This window comes from Mesocricetus auratus, unplaced genomic scaffold (genome assembly GCF_017639785.1).
Source record: "Mesocricetus auratus isolate SY011 unplaced genomic scaffold, BCM_Maur_2.0 Super-Scaffold_15014, whole genome shotgun sequence".
Classification (NCBI taxonomy): domain Eukaryota; kingdom Metazoa; phylum Chordata; class Mammalia; order Rodentia; family Cricetidae; genus Mesocricetus; species Mesocricetus auratus.
The window spans coordinates 43,721,943-43,744,280 of record NW_024429186.1 but is presented as its reverse complement, the minus strand read 5'-3'; the positions used below and the strand labels follow the sequence as shown (position 1 = coordinate 43,744,280).

At 34.9% G+C, this 22,338-nt stretch overlaps 1 protein-coding gene across 1 annotated transcript in view; it reads right to left on the bottom strand.

Annotated features, from left to right (window-relative positions):
• Positions 1-8,882: 8,882 nt before the first annotated feature.
• CUNH14orf39 (chromosome unknown C14orf39 homolog) overlaps positions 8,883-22,338 on the bottom strand; it is a 32,515-nt gene continuing 19,059 nt past the window's right edge. Inside the window, exons 13-17 of the mRNA XM_040743373.1 lie at positions 19,790-19,851; positions 18,293-18,471; positions 16,795-16,930; positions 12,830-12,887; positions 8,883-9,059 (exon numbers count right to left, since the gene is read on the bottom strand). Coding sequence (XP_040599307.1) covers positions 8,938-9,059; positions 12,830-12,887; positions 16,795-16,930; positions 18,293-18,471; positions 19,790-19,851 — 557 coding nt within the window. The 3' untranslated portion in view covers positions 8,883-8,937. The remainder of the gene's footprint in view (positions 9,060-12,829; positions 12,888-16,794; positions 16,931-18,292; positions 18,472-19,789; positions 19,852-22,338) is intronic.

The following is a 22,338-nucleotide window of genomic DNA, read 5'->3' as shown; positions in this document are numbered from 1 at the left end:
CTTTAGAGGACACCCCTGGGCACTTGGATGTGAAAGAAACACTCATTGCTTAGAAGGCTTACATCCCTGTAAATTCCACATACTGACATCTTAACCCCCAAGCTGATAGGGAACGAGGGCTCTCATCAGATTAGAGTCCTTCTGAAGGAGACAGACCTTCTCTACCATGTGATGGCATAGCTAAAATGGATCACACATGACTAGAAGGCCAACCTCTACCAGACACCAATTCTCCCCATGGAGGTCTTCCCAGCCTCCAAGGCTATGAGAAACAAGTATCTGTTTATAAGCTTCCTAGCTGATGGTGAGCTTCTAGAAACAAGTATCTGTTCATATGTTGCCCAGTTGATGATCAGTGTCTAGCACACATACACTAAGTTATCAACAGAAATCCTGAACAAGAATATTTATAGTTTTATTTATAATCATTGAGAGTTACAAAAGACAGCACACTCGGGAGGCAGAGGCAGGCCTCTGTGAGTTCGAGGCCAGCCTGTCTACAAATCTACACAGAGAAACCATGTGGGGGGGGCAGAGAGACAGAGAGACAGAGAGACAGAGAGACAGAGAGACAGAGAGACAGAGAGAGAGAGAGAGAGAGAGAGAGAGAGAGAGAGAGAGAGAGAGAGAGAGAGAGAGGGGCAGGCATTAGGAATCAGTGGGTAGCAGAGCATGCCGCAGCTAGACCTGCCTTTATAGCCCCTCCTAAGGTCCTATTGGCTCAGGCGGCTGACTCTGCTGTGTTGTCCCTTCCTCACTGGTCTCTGGTCAGGCGTCTCTGCATTAGCAGTCTCTCAGCACAGAGGCAGGCCTGGCTCAGGGAGGAAGTGACTGCACATGCGGGCTGGCTTGGGTACCTGGGCAGGACCACTTCGGCGTGGGTAGGCTGGCCACAGGTTCTCCTACACCCCCTTCCCCATCAACAGACAAGCTATACTATAAACATACAGTGGACTATATCTAGCAATAAAAATGAACTATTACTATGCAGTATTGTAGGTAAAGCGTAAATGCATTTTCTTATATGAAAGAAGCCAGACCCTGAAGGATACAGATTCTATATTTCTATTATGACATTCTGGAAAAGACAAAACTAAAGAAACATAAAACAGATCTGTGGTTTCCAGGCATCAGAAATAGAAAGAAGAGTTGACTAAAATGGGACTAGGGGATTTGATGGTGATGGAACTGTTTTGTGTGGTACCGTGTGAGTAGACACATCGTTCTTTGTCAAAATCTGTGAAACTATATGTCACAAAGGTCTGCTGACTGCTGTGACTAGGAGCTTTTAGCAAAACACTTCTCGTCCCCTCCTCCCAGCAAGGCCTGCGTGCAAGTTCCTGTTTTCTGTCCATCCTTATTGTCTAAATGCTAATTCCTGTTTTTGGACCACCCTTTTCTGACCTTGGTGGGTTTTCCACCATACCTGCCTTTGGTATATAAGGCTCCACACTTGTTAAAATAAACGCCATTCTCCTTGTGAGAATAAGCCACTGTCTTTGTTTTCATTTACATCCTTAGCCCTTCGCCTCGGAGCGTTGTGAAGTAGTGTAGCGCCATAGTCTCAAACACTGCAGGCTCGTTACTCGTATATAAAATTATAAAACAGACTGGCCAGATGGCTCAGTGGTTAGGAGCAATTGTTGCTCTTTTAGAGCACCAGATTGGGCTTCCAGTACTTCATGGCAGCTCACAACTGTCTGTAACTACAGTTCTAGGGGATCCAATGATATTTCTGGCCTCCACAGGCACACATGTGACACACACATACATGCAAGCAAAATATTAATAAGGATAAAATAAAAATAAATCTTAGAAAATAGGACTGGAGAGATGGCTCATTTATTAAAAGTTAAGGCTGACAAGCAGAATGACAAACATATATAAAAAACCTTAAAAGCAAACAGGAAATTGGGTAGACAAGGTGGAATGTAGATGACCATAAAAGAATCCATCCAACCATAAGTCAATGATGTAATCATGCTCAAAATGTAATGGAGACAAGGATACAAGTAAAGATAGTGGGAAACATTTATTTTGACAAGACTGAGGATCAAAAGATACTGTGATCTAGGCTGAAAACTGGGTCCCTTCCCGGAAATATACATAACCTATTTCCTGGAATCTGTGAATGTTACTAAGTTGAGGACCGAGAGCTGGGGTGACAGTCTGAATCATTATCAAGCAGATCTTAAAGCCACTGCATACACTCTTATAAAAGGGAAGCTAAGAGATTTCATATACAGAAAGGACATGTGTAGGTAGAACAGAGAGAAATCTGGAGATGCCAGCTATGTTGGATCATTTTTTAAAAACTGGATATGGTAACCAATGACCAAATACCTCTCTTATTTTTTTTCTGTGAAGATATTTTTAAAATATAATTAACTTTTTTTTTAATGTGAGGATCTCATTTATGTAGCCCTGCCAGCCAGGAACTCACTATGCAAGCCAGGCTGGCCTTGAACTCCAAGAGAGAGCCAAAGAGATATCCTCACCTCTGTCTCTGTAGTGCTCAGAGCACTAGGATTAAGGGTGTGTGACACCACCATCGTTTAAGTGATCAGGTCCTATTATGTTACCCAGGCTCCTCTGAAACTGCTCGATTCTAAAGTGATCGTTGGAGAACGAATCCTGATACTGACTACTGAAAACCCTGCTCCTATCTTTTATACCCCTCTAGTGCTGGGATTAAAGGCGTGTGATCCCAAGTGCTGAGATCATCTTTGTGTGATATTCTCACCTCTGTTTCTGTAGTGCTCAGATGTGTGAGATGTTTCTCTTTAGGGCTAGATCAATCTTGTGTAGATCTGGGTGGCCTTGGACTAACAGAGATCTGTCTACCTCTTAAACCTGAGTCCTAGGATTAAAGGTGTGTACCACTACCTCCTAGCTTCTGGCTGCTGGGATTAAAGGTGTGTATCACCATTACCTGATCTCTATAGCTTAAGGTTGGCTTTGCTTTCTGAATCCTCAGAACAAGACAATATTTATACATGGTAGACAATGACATCCAGATTTCAGACTAGCATAAAAAGCAGTTACAAATTAGAAAAACTAATCAGGTGTCTCTTGCCACTCAGAATACCTGAAACAGCTAACTCGGAGGAAATTATTGATCACATTTTAGAGGTTCCACTATCAAGCTCAGAACGTAAGAGAACTGTTTCATTCTCTGGTGAGTGAGGCAGATGAGCACACCATGCAGAAGTACATATAGATGCAATGGGAATTTTCTTTTTCTTTCTTTTTTTCTTTGAGACAGGTTTTCTCTGGGTATCTTTAGAGCTTGTCCTGGCACTTACTCTGTAGACCAGGCTGGCCTCAAACTCACATAGATCCACCTGCCCCTGCCTCCCAAGTGCTGGGATTAAAGGTGTGTGTTATCACTGACTGTCTGCAAATGGTCATATTTGATCAAAAGTATGGAGATAGGGTAGCAGGGTCCTACAATCCATTATGTCACAATGACCCAATAACTTTCCACTCATAAAACTTGTATCACCTTCTATAGTGACTTCCTAGAGACTGAGCCTTCAGTATATGGACCCTCAGGATTTAACATGAGAACAGTGTCCAAACCACACCCACAAAATGAATCATGTTGCTGAATTACTTTATAAATGTTTCATTTTTATCAGTGTACACTGATAAAACATGTACACTGGTAGAGGCGTGTTGTGTTTGTGTGTGTGTGTCTGTGTATGTGTTCCTCCAGCAGTGATATCACAGAAGCTTCTGTATGCTTAAATACACATGTGCTTTGAGAATGTGAGTCTTGGCTACTTTTGGAGTAGTACTCTTATATTATAAAATCTTTCCTAGGCAGAGACAAGATTAGCCCAATGTTGTGGTTTGAAAGAAAATGGTCTCCAAAGGAAGTTGCTCTATTAGGAGATGTGGCCTTGTTGGAGTAGGTGTGGTTTTGTTAGAGGAAGTGTATCACTGGGTGGGTGGTCTTTGTACTCTCAGCTCCAGTACCATGTCTTCCAGCATGCTAACATATTCCAGCCAGATATTATTAGTGGACTGAACCCATAACATTGTAAGTGAGCCATACTAATTTAACGTTTTCCTTTATAAGGGTTGCCATGGTCATGCTGTTCCTTCACAGTAACAGAAACCCTACCTAAGGCACCTGATTCTATTAAAATAGTTTTTTCCTTAAACAAAATTAGATATCTGCACGCCTTTAATTCCAGCACGTGGGAGGCAGAGACAGGCAGATCTCTGAGTTTGAGGCCAGCCTGGTCTACAGAGCAATTTCCAGCCAGAGCTAGAGAGAGAAATCCAGAGCAATTTCCAGCCAGAGCTAGACAGAGAAACCCTGTCTTTTTTTTTTTAAGCAGAAAAGAAAAATTAGATATGCAGCGATTATTTTCTCCCAAATGTATTAACGGACTCTGGAATTTGAACCCATGTCTCTGAAATTTTACAGACTAAAAATGGGGACAGTCATTGGAAGAGGTGGCCTATATTCTCAGTATTTGGGAGTTGGAAATAGGACGATCAGGAGTTCAAGATCATCCTTAGCTAAATACCAAATTCAAGGCCAATCTGGCCTATGTAAGACCCAATCTCAAAACAGAAAAGAAAAATGGAGGCAAGTTTGCAATTTGAAGACAACACCAGATTTTTCTCAAAAGGAAACTTTCCTTTCTGAAATCTATCTTATGTGGACAATGATATGGGAAGATACCTAACGCTAAGTTCTAGCTTCCACAGGTATCTGCATATATGAGCAAGCACACCTGTACAAACAGCCGTTTTCCAATTAGAAACACTGCACCGCACATGCTCCTGCTATGTATGAATGGCCTGATACTTAAGTAGAACACAACCTGCAAAAACATGACATTTAGTCAATCGTATTTATTTCTTTTAAGTAAGATAGTTTTCTAATTTTGGTGCCAGCAGAATTAAACCACAGGACAATTAGTTATGATGCCCATGTACCCAGACAATTGCAACTGCATTCTAAGTGGTTTATCCCTACGTTCTCTCAACACTGACTACATGGCCAGTTTAACTTCCTTGGTTATTCCTTTTTGTGAGTGTGTATATCCAAATGTGAAGTAAGAGGTCAACCTTGGATATTGTTCTTCAGATACCCCTCACTTTGTTTTTTGTTTTGTTTTGTTTTGAGATGGGATCTATTCTTTCCCTGGGACTTACCTATTATGCTAGACTGGCTGGCCAATGAGCTTCAGGATTCCCATCTCTGTATCCTTAGTGCTGGGCTTACAAGCACTAGAGGTTTCATGTGGACTCTGAGGATTAAACTCAGTCTTCATGCATGCTTGGCAAACACTGATGGGCTACTGTCTTCAGCTCTGGACACTTGCTTTCTGGTATTTAAAATACAAGTTCTTTATTGTCCTCAATTTCAAATCCATCATGACATACATAATATGAGTTCTGCCATATCTATTAAACTCAATTACCTGTTTTTCTTTAGTCCAGTAAGACTATTTATTTTCCTTCATACATAGTACTTTTTATTTTATTGTTTTCCCCTTACATAGATAGCTTTCATTGTCTCCTTTTCCAATTTACTTCAATTCTATTAATCAAGCATTTAATTAAAAGCCTGCTAAACATCAGTCATGAGAGTTGGCCAACAACAGATTCAATGCCCAAATGCCATCAACTGAGATCTAGGGAATAGCTCAGTGACCAAGAGCATTTGCTATGCAAGCATGGGGATGGATGTAAGCTCAAACTCCTAGCACCCACGTAAAAAGCTGGGTGTGGCTGCATGTGCCTGTAACTCTAACATTTTAGGGAGAAGACAAAGAGAAGCCTGGGAGCTCAGTAGCCATCCATCCAGCCTAGCCAAAACTGAGAGCTCCAGGTTCAGTCAGACATGAGGAAGTCATCTGCACATGCATGGGCATACACACCTGAGCACTCACATTTATGTATCAATCACAATACCCACTCAACACAACAAATAGATACGTAAACAAATAAATATATAAATAAACAAATAAATGCCATCAACTCAGAGCTGTAGGTACAGTTTAGTAATAGAGCTTACATGGGTAAGATTCTGGACCCAATTCCAGAAGGCCTCAGATGGACTGAGAAACTCCAGACATAAAAGTTAACTTGACTGATAACACTGTGCAAGTTTCTGACAAGGAGATCCACACACCAAACCGTACTTCAAGACTTCCATGCCCTTTTCCGTTCTGTAAACACCCAAACCCCTTGGTACTACATGCACACAGTCTCTACACTTGCAGAGAGATGTGGTCCTTCAGCTGTTCTGATAAAAGAACAATTCTGCTTCTGGAGATGCCTGTCTGCCTTCTATTATTTCCAAGTGGCCTCCATCAGTCATGATCTCACAAGAATCCCCAGTGTTCAATGAATTAGCTTATTAACTAAAATGCATGCTTAGCAGCATTGTTACTCTTGAACATTTTATAATTTACATATCTTAGTCCTAACTAAAAACCTACTTCTTCAAAGAATCATTCCTTAAGCTTTCCAGTCCATACCTTAATTCTTTTTTAAGAAACTCATGTCTTTTCTATAACATATCAGTACAGTCTATGAAAACAAGAGATAATTATTTTATTGTAGTATTCTTTCGTTAGTTTCTGTGTTTTGTCTTTTCAATCACGTTACATATTCTTGAGTGTAAAACTAAACTATATGTTCTCAAGATGACATGTGCCCTTAGATATTTTTAAAACACCATTTTATTTTGCTTCATTTATTGACTTAAAATAAATTTAATCATACCAGTGTACTACATATTATTAAAATAAAAAATAAAAATAAACTATGAGATTTCTACTCAAGGCTAACACAAATTTTGAGTATCTTAAAACAATTTCCAAAATCAACTCTTTTTTCTTTCTCATAAGTCAATATCTTTATCATATCAAATCTATATCATATCATAAAAAGGTATCTGATACAAAAAACTCTGGATTTTTAAAGTATATATAATTATACAAATGAATTTCATTATGACATTTTCATCTGTGGATATAGTGTGCTTTGATCATTGTCACACACACATACCAATTATCCTGTCTTGAAAAACTCTTCACCTTTTTTTTGTTTTTGTTTTTGTTTTTCGAGACAGAGTTTCTTTGTGTAATAGTCCTGACAATTCTGGAACTCGCTTTGTAGACCAGACTGGCCTTGAGTTCACTGAGATCTACTTGCTTTTGCCTCTTGGGTGCTGGGATTAAAGGCATGCACCACTATGCCTGGTGAAAAACTAATTTCTAAAAAATATTTTTTTAAAAAAATGGATTTCCATTCATGGCTACTTAATTTTGTATTTATATAACTATAAATCTCTACATGTTATATTAAGCATATAGTTTGGGTCTGGATAGATAGCACGAAGACACTGATTACTCTTCCAGAGGACCTGGGTTCAATTTCTAGCACCCACATGATGGATCACAATCTTAAAGGGAAATCTGACACCTGCTTCTGACTTTTGCAGGCACCAGACATAGGGCATGTAGTGACATATATGCCAGCAAACATTCATACAAAATAAATAAATAAATAAATAATTTAAAATATATAGTCTAAAGTGGTCTTAAATTCTACCATTAGTTAGAACAGCCTCCTGAAGTCTTTGGGAAGGTTTAATTCAATAAACTGTGACATACAATGAACCTGACAGACCTTCACTCAATTTTTGTTGTGTGTGTTGAGAATAATTCCACGCACATGCACCACAATATAGTAAGAAACAATTTTTTGCTCATATAACAGGGATTATTTTTGGGGGGGGAGAGTCCAAGCTTGAAACATTTTGAAAATAGCTTTAGAAAGCATTTGAGTTTTAAATAATGACTAGGGGTGAGGATTCCCACAATGACTTTGAACTTCTTGTTGGCAGCAAGGAGAAACCAAGTGGGTATTCTCTGAAATTTGATCAGATATATGGAAAAAAAAGTGAAGGGTTAAAAACATGTCAGCAATTACACATGAAAATACGGAGTAATACTCTTTATTACTGGATAAGTCAATTTAAAAAGCACATTAAGATATTGAACAATGTACATAATTTCATCAAACTTTATATATCTTAATTTAAGCTATATCTAATTGACAAATATGGAATATAATATAAACATGAAATACAAATATGAAACAAAATATAAATATAAAAACTAAATATGTTAATATGAAATGCTCCTTGTTGAAGATGGAAAACAGAGTATTTTTTTATTCTTCAAAAAAGGTTTAACCAAAGCCAGGACAACCAGAGATATAACAATACAATTTTCAGGTATTTCACTTTCCACTTTCTTAAAGACATAGTAACATAATTAACAAAATTAGAATTTTACTGTTGTTACATTTAGAAGAAAATAACATAAACCTTTACTGTCACTGACTTTATTTTTTTAAGATTACTATCAGAATTCCATTCTGCATCCTGCAATAATGAAGCATATATAAAACCCAGTGATTCCAAGACTTTTAATTGCTAAATATTAATTTTGCAAAGTTATCATTAAAAGGTCTTCTGATAATTTGGAGGCATTCTTGTTATTATCAAAATAACTAAAATACTACCAGACCAAAACATAAATCCCAGGGATAAATGGACTTAATATTATAAAAAAAATTAATGGAAAAAGTACCTAAGTCTCTAAGGTAGAAGGACTGTCTGATAGGGCTTACAAAGTCAAAATCAAAATAATGATTAGTTAATGTCACAAACAAAAATAAAATATTCAATATTTAAATAACTTCAGTCAAATAATTCAACTGTAGTAACTAATTACTACTTTAAAGGATAATACAGATTTTAATGATAATACAGATTTTTCTACATTATTAAAGAGCATTAAATAGTTCAAAAATAATAATTAAAAAAAACATAAATTGTGCTTTAGCTTGTGATGATGAAAAATCTTTTGAGGAAGAGGAAGGTACTGTATTTTGATCCTATTCAAAAGAAAATGGAAAACTAAAGTCATCTTTTCCAGCTCCAAATGTATGTGTTGAAGAGTCTGAGGGAAAGGAAAATGTGAAGGTATCTTCTCCTTCTGATTTTCCAAATAAATTTCCTGAAGAATATAAATATTAAAATATTGTATTCATGTTATATAAAAGTTAATCTACTAGATTACAGAGTACTGCATACAATAAATAGACGAACACTGTATCGCTTCTCTATTTAGCAGACACTTAAATGGATTCTTCATATACACAAGGCATTGTCTTTGGTACTATGGAAAGGTACACTCTAACTTAAGCCCTACTTACAAATAATTTGAATTCAAGTGTGTAAATAACTTGTACACATAACAGGAATTAGGGAAAGACATCTCAAAAAGAGAATAGCACATAGGCCCAGAAACTGATGTGCATGGGGAATAGTAGGGTAACATAAATCCATTCAACTTAGCAGGTTGCACAAAAAAATGACAAAGAATTAAACAAGAATTAATGAAGATGAGTTTGCTGAGACTACTGAATGCCTCACTGTAGAATATAGGATTAAATACTTAACAAGAAACCATTAAGTATTTTTGAGCACAGATAGAACATAACTTAAACTGCTTTATAAGGGTACTTGGAAAACATGTACAGAATGATTGTAAAGGAGCATTTAGAATTAGTGATAACTAAAGGGGAAAATATATTATCCTTCTATTATTTATTGAGTAATTACACAATAGTTTTATAGCAGTGTTCAAAACCTTTGACAAATCTGTGAAGAGAGTTTTCCACTGTTTTTAAAGAAAATTTATAAATCAAATTTATGTATAGATTTTCTTTATTTCAATTTCCATTCATTATTAATTATTTGAAAGTGAAAGCAAAAATATTTTTCAATATTTTTAAAATCAGCTATTACTCAACAATTTAAAATCTCAGCAATACAGATGCTTATTTGAAACAAGTGGCATAAAGCAAGTAACCAATGTCAAATGTGCTGGCTGTCAGGAAGGACTGATTAGCAGACATTTGCGCTCCCCACTCCCCTTTTTATTTTATTCTTTCCTAACTATATTTTTCATTTCATAACCATGAGACCTAGACAAGAATATACAAACTCAGAAAGAAATAAAACATTGAATTTCTCTTTCATAAATGAGTTTTATTTTCTTTTTAATTTAAGAAGTTCCTATGAAGTCTTCATAAAATTCTTAAGCATTCTATAAATAAAAGTCTATCACTATATAAGGCAGTATTTTAGGTGCTCTGAGAAATTCAAAGTAAATACTTAAAAAAGCCCATTGCCTTCAAAGTTCTGAAGGACGTTTTATATCTGTTCATAGATACTTAATGATATTATGTAGAATATAAACATTGTTTTAAAAAGAAGAGGTGCAGGAAAGTGAAGGAGAGATTTTTGGGGAGGTGGAAGGTAGAGGGTGGAAATAGAGGTTTTATGGAAGAGAAGTCAGTCTTTAAAGACAAAGATGGAAGTTGAAGGTTGTAGGAAACAAGCAGGTAAAAATGTCTGGGTACATTTGAGATATGCTCTTCAGTCTGACCAAAGCACAGGTCATTTAAAAACTTAAAATTTAAAGCTCCTTTAACAAGAGCTTCAATGTTACACTGGAGTTGAAATTTAGAAAAGGAAGATGATACATAAATGACAGTCAACGAGAGCCACTTATGTATCTGACTATGGCAAATGGTCTAGTCAACATTACGCATAGGGAACATGGAGCTGTTATCTGTAAGCTGAGGAGAAAAGATCAATTAAGATTTCACTGTAATATCCCATGTGAAAGATTATGAATCAGAAACACAATACTCTCAGAAAAAATAGAAAAAGAAGAATTTTCTAAAAAAGAACCAATAAAACTTGATGATTGGTTGAATTTAGTCACAACAACAGAGAAACGCTAAAATTATCACTGATACTCTGAATCTTGACAAGCAGAAAAATGGAGATACAATTAGGGATATCAGAAGACTAGCTTTCATTTCAGATACACTGAGATTTTAGTGTCAAAAAATATCTTACTAAAAATAGCTTATCACTAGCCAGTCAGAAATAAGGGCCCAGAGTTGGGGGTGGGAGGAGTTGGAGCAATCACCAGTTTCCATTTTAATTATTTTAATCATGCTAATTATTTAATGCATGTTAATCATCTCCTTGCATGCATTTATACAGTGTTTTCTCCATATAGCAATCCACACTTATCCTTCAAACAAACAAACAAAAAACCTGTCAATCATTTCAGTCATTTGCTCAAAACCCTCTGGTAGCTTCCTATTTTACTTAGAAGAAAATCCAAAGATTTTAATGATCAAAATGTTGCACCCTTGTTCCTCCTCACACTTCTGATTTATTTTCTGCACTATTCTCCTTTCTCTCCATTTTACTCATACAATTTAACTACTTTTCACCAAACATACCAAGCATGTTACCCTGTCAAGACCTTTCACTCTTTTGTCTAGAATACTTTTTCCAGCAGCTACTAGCTCCATCTCTTTTATGTCTGTGTTAAAATGTCTTTCCATGATGTGTTTCTGAATGCCCTTGTAGCACAGCAACCATTTTCCTAAACCAGGAATTTCTTAGTCTTCTTATTCTGGTTTATTTTCCTTCCTAGTATTTGTGATCAATAATAAGGGTTAACTCAAGACATGGCTGAGGCAGGCTCACATGGAAGGATGATTAAGAGTTTTACTTCTCACAATACCATTTTCTTAGAAAATATAAGACAAGGGGCAATGTAGAATGCTGTACCAGCCAACAGTGCTGTATAAAAATACACCTCAATTAGAGAAGCTATGATTTAGCATACAGGTCTTCAGCCTCATGACTAGAGTGGGATGAATGACTGATGGGAGACAAATAGTGTAGCTTTTGTGTGTCAAGGTCACCTGCATGCATGCGTCTTGTCCATAGCAGCATGACATGTTCCATGTGGATGAGGTAGCAAAAGAAATCTTATTACTTGAGTAGCTGGCAGGCTTTCAATGAGACAAAAGACACTGTATGTGCTGTTATCTCATATTTTGCATCCTTCTACAAAGTAAATACATTAAAAATTATAACAGGAATCTGACTACCTCTTCAAGTCTACAAACTATTTGGTGTACTAATATAGTAGACATTGATATTTGTCTGTCTCTGTCTTTCCCAACAGAATACAAGTCCTATAAGCATCTTGAATTCTTGTCTTCTATTCTTTCACCAAAGCCAAAAGCAGTCCCTTATAACAAATGGAATACATATACATATAAAGATATGACTAATCAAAGAATAAAAGAAGAAAGGCTACCCAATAAAAAATATGTACCAAAAAAAAGATAAATTTTTCCAAAAAGATAGGGATAGTTAATATTAAATTATTAAAAGGGACTAAATATGATAACAAATGCAAGACACCCATGATGTTTGATAACTGAGAAGTCAGTAGTAATACAGGAGGAAACAAGTGTTGACAAGTTGTGAAAGATGTTTAAGTACTGAAAAAATGAAGAAGGAAGAGGAAGAAAGGGCAGGAGGATGGGAAAGAAGATCAGAACAGAGCCTAGCAGTGGTGGTGCACACCTTTAATTCCAGTACTCGGGAGGCAGAGGCAGGCAGGTCTCTGAGTTCGAGACTAGCTTGGTCTACAAGAGCTAGGTCCAGAACAGCCTCCAAAGCCAAAGAGAAACCCTGTCTCAAAAAAAAAAAGTTCAGAACAGTCACTAACTGCTTTCTGTGCGATGAGATTGCAGCACTGTCTCCTTAGTTAACACTGTCTAGAAATAAGTAGTTTTAAATAAATAAACCAAGTATCTGAAAAATCAATTGGAAGTAAACCAAGCACCATTGAGGAGAAGTAACATTTTTTTTATATGTAGAAAATTTCAAACCACTTACCAATTTCTTGTTGTGATGAAGAAGGATTTAGGTTTCCTGGAGAGTAATGTTCATTAAACTGGAAAATAATTTCCATTAACTACTACTTGTGAAATCAAAAGAACAGTATATGTAGCATTTATATTTTACACTACGGTCTGTACTTTTAGCATATAATATTAGAATAGATATGACAGTAACTTTCTACAAGATTTTGGGCTCGGTATGTAGCTCAGTGTTAGATTCCTTATTTAGCATACAGGTTCCTGGTTTAATCTCTAGCACTGGATGAATAAATTTGTCATTTAATTATATTAAAACAAGGATTGGTCTGGAGGGCATGACTCAGTGGTAGAGCGCTTGTCTATAGCATTCCTGAGGTCTAGGTTTGGATTCCTAGCACTGAAATCAATCAATCAATCAATAAAGCTTAATAACTCGATGATAGCAATACATAAAATATTTACACTCAGAGAAACATCCCACTATTTCTTCTGAACACTTTATGATTAATATTTCTAAATTTAATTTAATTCATCTGTTAAGTTATACTGGTGTAGTGTAATATAAGTTCCTAATTTATTCTTAAAATCTACTGGTCCCATCTTTAGAACATTCTAAATTCTTTGTTTTCAAGACTACACCACTGATTATTGGATCAATCCTGCCTTTACAATACCAAGTTCATATAGTTCTTTACATTTAGTTATTATGTGTGTGCATATGTAGGTGCACATGTGCCATGTTGTGTATGTGGAGATAAGAGAACAATTTGTAGGAAGAGGTTCTCTCCTTCCACCATGTGGGCCCCAGGTCAAAGAAAGCATCAGGCTTTAAATTCATTGTTGAGCCACTTCACCCACTGTTTTAATGTGTAGAATGAGTTCCTTTCACCAATATATTTCACAATATTTATGACTTATTTCTAATAGAGGTAAGTGGTCTTTTTTTTTTCTTTTTTCTTTTTGACAGTCTACCTAGAGTTGGCCAGTCTTGCTAATCATTTTCAAAGACTCAACTTTGGCTTTCTTAATTTTCTGTTTGATTTTTTTCAGCTCATTGATTTCTAGTGTTTCTTATTTCTTCATTCACTTTGTATTTGCTTTGCTTTGTTGTTCTTTTTATATCTTTTCAAAAGAAAACCAAAGATCATTAATTTTGGACCATTCTTTTCTATTAATTATTTGTCTTAATAACTGAATTATTTAACTGCCATCTTTTCTCATGGTTGTGTTACCACCCTACAATTTTCATAGTAAGTAATTTCAAAATCTTTTCTGATTTCTCTCATAACTATTTTCATGCCTCAAAGCCTAAATGTTTAGTATTTTCTACATATCTTGTAAGTTCCAATTTAATTTCATTGTGGTTAGAAAATATACTCTGATTCCAATACTTTTATACTTATAAAGATTCATTTAATGAACCAAAACACAGCCTATCTTGTAATTATACCATCAGAGATTGAGAACTTAAGAGTTTTGGATATGGTGTTCATCAAGGTCAATGAGACCAAAGAGATCGTACATGTTTATTATGTTGTCTAATTTTAACAACTGTTAAGATAAGGGAGTATAAAACCTCCATAGTTGTGTATCTATTTACCTCTTATGCAAATTTGAATCATCAATTATCCAATTAACTCAATTAATTTTACTGTGTGGAATTGAACCCAAGGCATTATAAAGGCTAGGCAAAGACTCCACCACTAAGCTCAATAACATAGCTCAATGTTACATGTTGTAAAGCTGTCACTAGACATAAACCATATTTGTGAATGTTGTATCTTCCTTGTGCGTTGAACTTTTTTTATAAATTATCTTTTATTTCTAGCAATGTCTTTATCATGAAGGGCACCCCAAGTGATAATATAGCTACTATGGCCATCTTAGAATTTTCATGAAATATAATTTTACATCTATTAATTTTCAATCTATCATCAGCTTTATATTGACATATGTCTCTCTCTCTCTTTTTTTTTTTCTTTTCTTTGATTTTTCAAGACAGAGTTTCTCTGTGTAGCCCTGGCTGTCCTGGAACTCATTCCAAAGATCAGACTGTCCTCAAACTCAGAGATCCTCCTGCCTCTGCTTCTGAGTGCTGGGATTAAAGTTATGTGCCACCACCACCCAGCTAATTTATCAATATTTCAATTATGTTATGATTACATTTAAATTGCACTGAAAAGAAATAGATTTTCATAATATTTCTTCCTATGTAAATACCTCATGTATTTATGCATTCAATAATTTTTCAATGGTTTTATAGCTTTCTTTTTTTGTTTTTTGTTTTTTGTTTTTTTTTGGTTTCTTGAGGCAGGGTTTCTCTGTGGCTTTGAAGGCTGTCCTGGAACTAGTTCTTGTAGACCACCCTGCAGTTTTATAGTTTTATTTATTCAAAATGTCTATGCTTCCTGATAAAGTTATATATATATTTAAATCCATGCTACTATTGTAAAAAATAATTTAGTTCTTGTGGTCTGTTTTTTCATGTCTAGACATCCCTTTTAGAAATTACTTGCTTAAACCGGGCGGTGGTGGCACATGCCTTTAATCCCAGCACTCGGGAGGCAGAGGCAGGCGGATCTCTGTGAGTTCGAGGCTGGGCTCGACCGACAGCCTCCAAAACAATACAGAGAAACCCTGTCTCACAAAAAAAAAAGAAAAAGAAATTACTTGCTTATGAAATAAATGTATAAATAGCAACAAAGATAAACACATTAAATACTATAAAATGTATAATACTATATCTTGTATCAATAAATTTGTAATTTTTTCAATTTAATATATTGTAACAAAAATTTAAGCCACATAAAATGCTAGGTATGGTTATTTAAATGAGCAATAACAAGAAAATATTTATGTTTGTGCTACATAGCATTAATACATGATACTTTTGAAAATACTTTATGTGTATATACTCATTTAATATTCATAAACTCTATGGCAGCCACTGTCATTATTTCTATTTTACAGATAAGAAAACTGAATTATTTGCACCAACTTCATACACTCTACATGTCCAAATACTGAATAGGAGTCCATGTCTAATTTTAACTACTATATTTTATTGCTTATTCCTACTAAAGTTTGAGTTAATATTGACTTTAATTGCTAAGTTTAGAAGTGAGTAGTTTATAGCGATTTGCATCACTGAAAAGTAGTAACACTGGTACAAATCCTTCAGGTCTTTTAAAATTAACTTATCAAAGTGTTGCCACGTATGTACATAACTGAAAACACTAATATAACACAATAGTATTATGAATTAAATGATAACATGTAGTTTATTTTTACCCTGAAAATGTGTACACATTAGTTGTAAGACAAAATTCATTTTACTCTGCCTTTACCTATAATTTAGATTATCCCCATCTTGTTTTTCTTTTTATTTAATTTGATTTGGGTGCTGGAAATCAAGCTCAGGACCTCATGAATGGTAGGCAAGCACTCGACCATTATGTGAGCCATATCCCGGCCAGAGGTTTTTTCCTCTTAAGATTTATTTTTATTGACATGTATTTCTGTGTATATGTGTGTATGTGTGCACCAGATGCCCTTGGAGTCTGGCAGAGGCCGTTGGCACCCCTGAACTGGAGTTTCAGGTGGTTATGAACAGCCTGCATAGGTGCTAGAAACTGAACTCAGGTCCTCTGAAGGGCAGCAAGTGATCTTACCTGCTGAATCATCTCTCTGGCCTCAAGATTTTCTTTTAATAAAGAAATGTGAATCTGGGTTGTCTGAAGTTATGAATGAAAAGGTAATAGGGATTTTTTTCCTATACTAACAATATTCAGAACTTTTTTCCATGCTGGAGGTAGAACCCAGGTCTCAAGGACACTAGTCAAGCACTATACCACTGAATTATATCCATAGCATTTTTTAAAAAGTTGCCTCTGTAAATATTCAGTCCCAAGAAAGTTTGGTACTAAAGATTAAAACTGCCTAAAGCTCTGATGTACAATTTTTAGAAATAAATCACTTTACCTGATCTGATGAGATTTCTGAATCAGATACAGAAGAATCAAATAAATTCAGTCCAGGTGTTCTAGGAGTATAACTCATAAGAAATGAAAATCCAGGAGAATCTTTTTGTTTTTGTCCTTCAGGTACATTTCTAGTTCTGTTACAGAAAGATTTTAAAAATCACCAAAATGTTATAAATGTATTACTAAACAATGCAGGCTGGGAATCACTATAAGCAATGCCATACAAATAAGAATTTGTAAAGAAAGACCGGAGGTGGGTTCTAAAGTGGCAAATTTATGGAAAAAGGATGGTTTGAATAGGGAATATAAAAATCAATCCCGAGATAGTACCTGTGCACTCTTACTGAGAAGCGCTGTCAGTACTATTGTAGGTGCTTACATAAAAGTAATCTACTTCTTGAAACAGTCCATCAAAACAAGGTATTGTTATCACTTTCCTTTTACAGCAAATAATTTTGAAGTTTAGAAATGTTAAGTGATTTGCTTAAAAAAACAGTGAATGCCAAAGTTGAAATTTAGATGTGGGAATTCACATTCAAAATCCAAGCTCTTATCTCTGACAGTGTCTTCAGGATCTTGAAAGCTAGTCACAAAGCATGTTTTACAGAGTTTTATATGACAGAAGATAAATTATAAATGATCTGGAATAAATAACAAGACAATATGCAATATACTATACTGACAATACTGCCACAGTAATCTCTATGATCATAAATAAATCACATACCTTTAGAGATCATAATGTTCTCACCCACAGAGTTTTAGTATATAATAGAACATTCATTCACAATTTTAGGATTTGAATACATTTTGCTTGAGTCAAAATCATGGCATTCATACATAAAATTCTTACTAGCAATTTAAAATACAAAAGTAGAACACAGGTAAGAGACATCTGATGAAGCAAAAATCTGATTTAGGTCTAAGGGGAACTTAGGATTCAGTATTAAGGAACAGACTAAACCAAATGCAAAGACTAAGTGCAGCAATGCTTTCTTAGCTGCAAACCCTCTATCAGTAGTTTCCAACGTTGTATATTTATATTAGAGACACTTAAGTCTTAAGATATGAGAATTCTTGCTTCAAACACTACACATGGAAAACTGTTGAAACATTACTCAATAAGTAGTTTACAACTACTATATGTATCAGTACTTCTTAAGTTTGACTTTTAATTTTTCCACATTTTTTACCTTTGTAATGTCTGAAATCTAAATATTATCACACTGGATACTCAGGATCTATATCATCTTCTATTTTAACAACAACCCCCAAACAAACTAAAAACATGGAGGAGAGTCTGTGAATCAAGAATAGCAGAACAATAACAACTATACAAATCAGTGCATGGGTACATGGTCTCTCTCTCTTGTTTTCATGACTGAAATACTAAAACTTCCTCAAGTTCTAAATAAACAGATATTTTACTACTCCTATAAGTTACTTAAAACTCAATGAATAAATAATTCAAGTAGAATTATTAATAAAAATCATACGTTTCAAAAAAGGGGCTTTTAGGGAACTGCAGTTTCTCCACAGATTCAGGTGTCTTCAGTATTTCTAGAGATCTTAGAAATAAAGGAGTTTCAGAAGTTTGTGGAAAATTCTCAGTCCTTTCTTCTTCTTGAGCACTATTATTTTCTACTGACTTTCCAAAGTGTTCTATGAACATGGCCTGCAGATGGAAAACAACAGAGCACTTTTCACAATGACTATTACTACTTAATGAAAGAACACCCATATAATGCATAAGGTAGGAGGCACCACATTAACCTGTTATCCCTTCATAGATGAGGAAACAGATACAGTGACACATATACTCAAAAATAGAAAACCAGTTATTTTGTCAGACAATTCTTCTCTTCTTCCCAGCCTCATCTCTCATATTTTTACATGAAAAAAAAGTAAATGATAACCAAGATGTACTGAAATTGAAGGAAAATACTGAGGAGTGGTTTTTCTTTTAAAATTTCCACATTATACTCTGCTAACTCCTTGAAAAGGAAATCTGCTTTTAAGCAATTTTATTTATTGCTTTATGCTATGCTCTGGATCTGTGTTGAAAGTGTAAACCCAGCCTGGCATTACTGGGAAGTAGTAAGGAATCTACGAGGTAGAGTCTAGGAGTTCTTTAGATCATGGTGGGTGGTATGCTCTGAAGGGGACTGTGAGGTTTCTTCTTTAAAAACAATTCCTGCTTATAGATGAAGGATTTGACTCCATTTTTCACTTCCGCCATGATATGTGCACTAATGGCCAAAAGCAATGAGACAACTAATAATGAACTCTCAGACTACAAACGGTAGTAAATCTCTCTTCATAAGTTATCTCAGGTAACTGTGCTTTAAGGTGAATATTAACAACTGCCTACTTTGCCTTTGTGTGTTTTGCCATTATAATTTTAGACCACATTAAAGATTGAGAACCTCCTTTATCTCAGTTTTGTACACACACACACATACAAAAAGAGAGAGAGATTTGTCATATGTGATTATAAAAATCCTATTACAGAAACAATTTGGGTCTGTATAAAAAATTATAATGTGTTCATTACCTGTATTTCCTTCACAGTAGAATACTGCTTCATTATTTCTTATTTTAACCATTGGTATCTTAGTCTGCATCTGTCATCATTAAAGCTTTCCACTATACTATATTATCAAGATACTTTCATGGCAACCACTGGTCTTGAATTGACATAACAAATCATTCAATCATGTCAAACAAAATTATTTTCTTCAATCATGAATTGGTTTCGTTCTCAATAAGTATCATTACCTATGAGTGACAACTTTTTGGTAATTAATCATATAAATTTTTGTGGATTTTTTAATCTAGAAAATAAAATTTCTAGCTTCCTAGAACCTGACTTCTAAGTTCCTAACATCCTATATAAATATTCTTCATTATAATAAATGTAAAATTTAAATGGGCACAGAATTTTTTAATTAGGATGCTTCACTTAGAAACTGAAGATCTAACCTTTGGCTTACCTGTGGAGTACATTTGGATTCTCTTAGCTGTCTTAGTGTCTCTTTATTTCCACATTCAGCATCTATTTGTTAAACAAGAATAAACTACTTCACTTATGCAATTTCATTATGAAATTAAATAGTTTACTTTAGATATATGAAACATCTCTCTCTTTGTTTAGCATATGCTAAACATCATTGCATGTAGACATAGTTTTCTCATTACTGACATAAAAATTCCATATATTGATGCAATCTAGAACAAATGGGTATTGGAAACAATATAATGACATTCTTTTACATATATTCCATATTTCTATTTCTCTATGTATGTATCTAAGGTGCAATTATGAGACACAGAATATAGGTATCTCCCAATATCAGTTGTCAAACGTTTCCAAAATGGCTGTACCAATTTTGGCTGAGGTAACTAGCCATTGTAAAAGTTATGAAATCTCAAAAAATTAGCTCTTACTTAGGTGATTTCAGTGCACAGTAATCTATTAGTTACAGTTCATATCACTTGCTTATGAGAGTTCCTATTGCTCAACACTCTCATGAATATTAATATTCATTGGCTTTTAGATTTGCTAATCAGGTAGATGTGTAACAGTATCTCACTGTAGTTTTACAGTTCCATTATTGCTTAAGCACCATTTCATGTTCACCTGCCAGAAAAGTTTCTTTTTAAAGTAGCAAATCACATTTCTGTTTGCCAAGTTTTAATTTTTGTCTTTGCACATGTGTCTGTGTAGATATTCACATATACATGAGTGTGTGTGCACATGTGGAAATCAGAAGACAGTGTTGACTCTCAATTACTGCGTTTAATCTTGTTTGAGACAGGGTTTCTTGTTTGTAGCTGACCTACAAATTAGAGACACATGCTACTGCGTCCAGCTTTATGTGAGTTCTAGGGATCTGAACTGAGGTCCCCACACTTGTATACCAAGTGCTTTACCTACTAAGCCACCCCAAGCCTCTATTCTAACATATTCTAATTGAGTTGTCTGCTTTTATCCCCTTGGTTTGTAAAAGTTCTTTACAATTTGTGGAATTACTTTTTGGGCAGTTTTTTTTTTCTTTTGGTTTTACGAGATAGGGTTTCTCTGTATTGTTTTGGAGGCTGTCGGCCCAGGCCAGCCTTGAACTCACAGAGATCCACTCTTTGGGCAGTTTTATGTATTACAAATCCAACACCTCCTTCTGGCCTCTGTGGACACCTGAACTCATGTGCATACCCCCACACTCTGGAACACACATATACATAATTAAAAGTAAATCAAAGGTAAATAAATCTTTAAAGATTTCAGAATCTATCTTCTGAAAGCTTTGTACCTGCTGCCTCTTGCATTTAAATCACAACTATTACTTTTTACCACATATTAATTTCCTCAAATTATAGATTTAGGGATTGTTGAAAGTATTTGTTTTTTCTAAAATGCTAACATTATAATTACAATAATTATTCTTGAGTATGAAGCCTCATTACACTAGCTTAACACATGTAGGACGATGCCAATTATATATATTTCCCAACATCTCTATGTCAAAGGTGCATTGTTCTTAAGAGATTAGCTACTCCTTCTTGTCTAATACAATCATCTTAGCTTATCAAGAGGATTATACACAGCTGGAGCAGATCACAAGCACAGGAAGGCATAATGTTTTTTCCTTAGGAGAAAGCAAAGAGAGTATTCAGTTGTATAGGATACATATGTTGTTTTAGCTGAACCACATAAGTGAGAAAAACAGGCTAATAGAATATGACTATTCTAAAAAAATATGTCTACAAATATTTTAGGGATTTATTTTTATTTATAGGTATATATTTAAGTGAACGTAGGCCATATGTGTACCAGCCTAAGGAAACCAGAAGAGGTCAACAAATGACCTGGAATTGGCATCATAGGTGGTTGTAAGTTGTCATTGTAGGTACCAGGAACTGAATTGAATCCTCTGGAAGAGCTGATGTACTCTTAACCACTTAGTGGTCTCTCCACCCCAATTTACTTCTATATAAGCATAATATAGAGAATATTACTCATTAATAGTAACATGTGCGTTCACATGATATACAATATACAAACATATATTCATATGTGTATGCTTTTGTAACTACACATCCACGTATATAAACCATATACAGATATTTGGAAAACATCTGTATGCTACAGTTCCAACAGTTAAGTTGATCTTGAGGAAATAAACTCATACATGTATCTTATGACCTTTCTATGATGTTCAGCCAAAGAAAATAGTCAAAGCAGCAAAAAATAATGTAAAATAATATAGGAGGCATTATTTATAGTAGCAAAAAACTCGAAACAAGAAAATATTCAATGTGACAGAGTAGCTGAAATCTGCTATATTCATTCAGTAGAACACTATACGGTCATTACAAATAAAATTAATGATATAAAGAATAAACTCATGTCATTATTTTTAATGTAACGACTGTATATTGTTAAGTATGGAACTGGAGTATAAATTACATACATTGCATAATTCAAATTTTGTGGGCAGAGAACAAAATGTACCTGTGTATTAGGAAAAAAGACCATGTATTA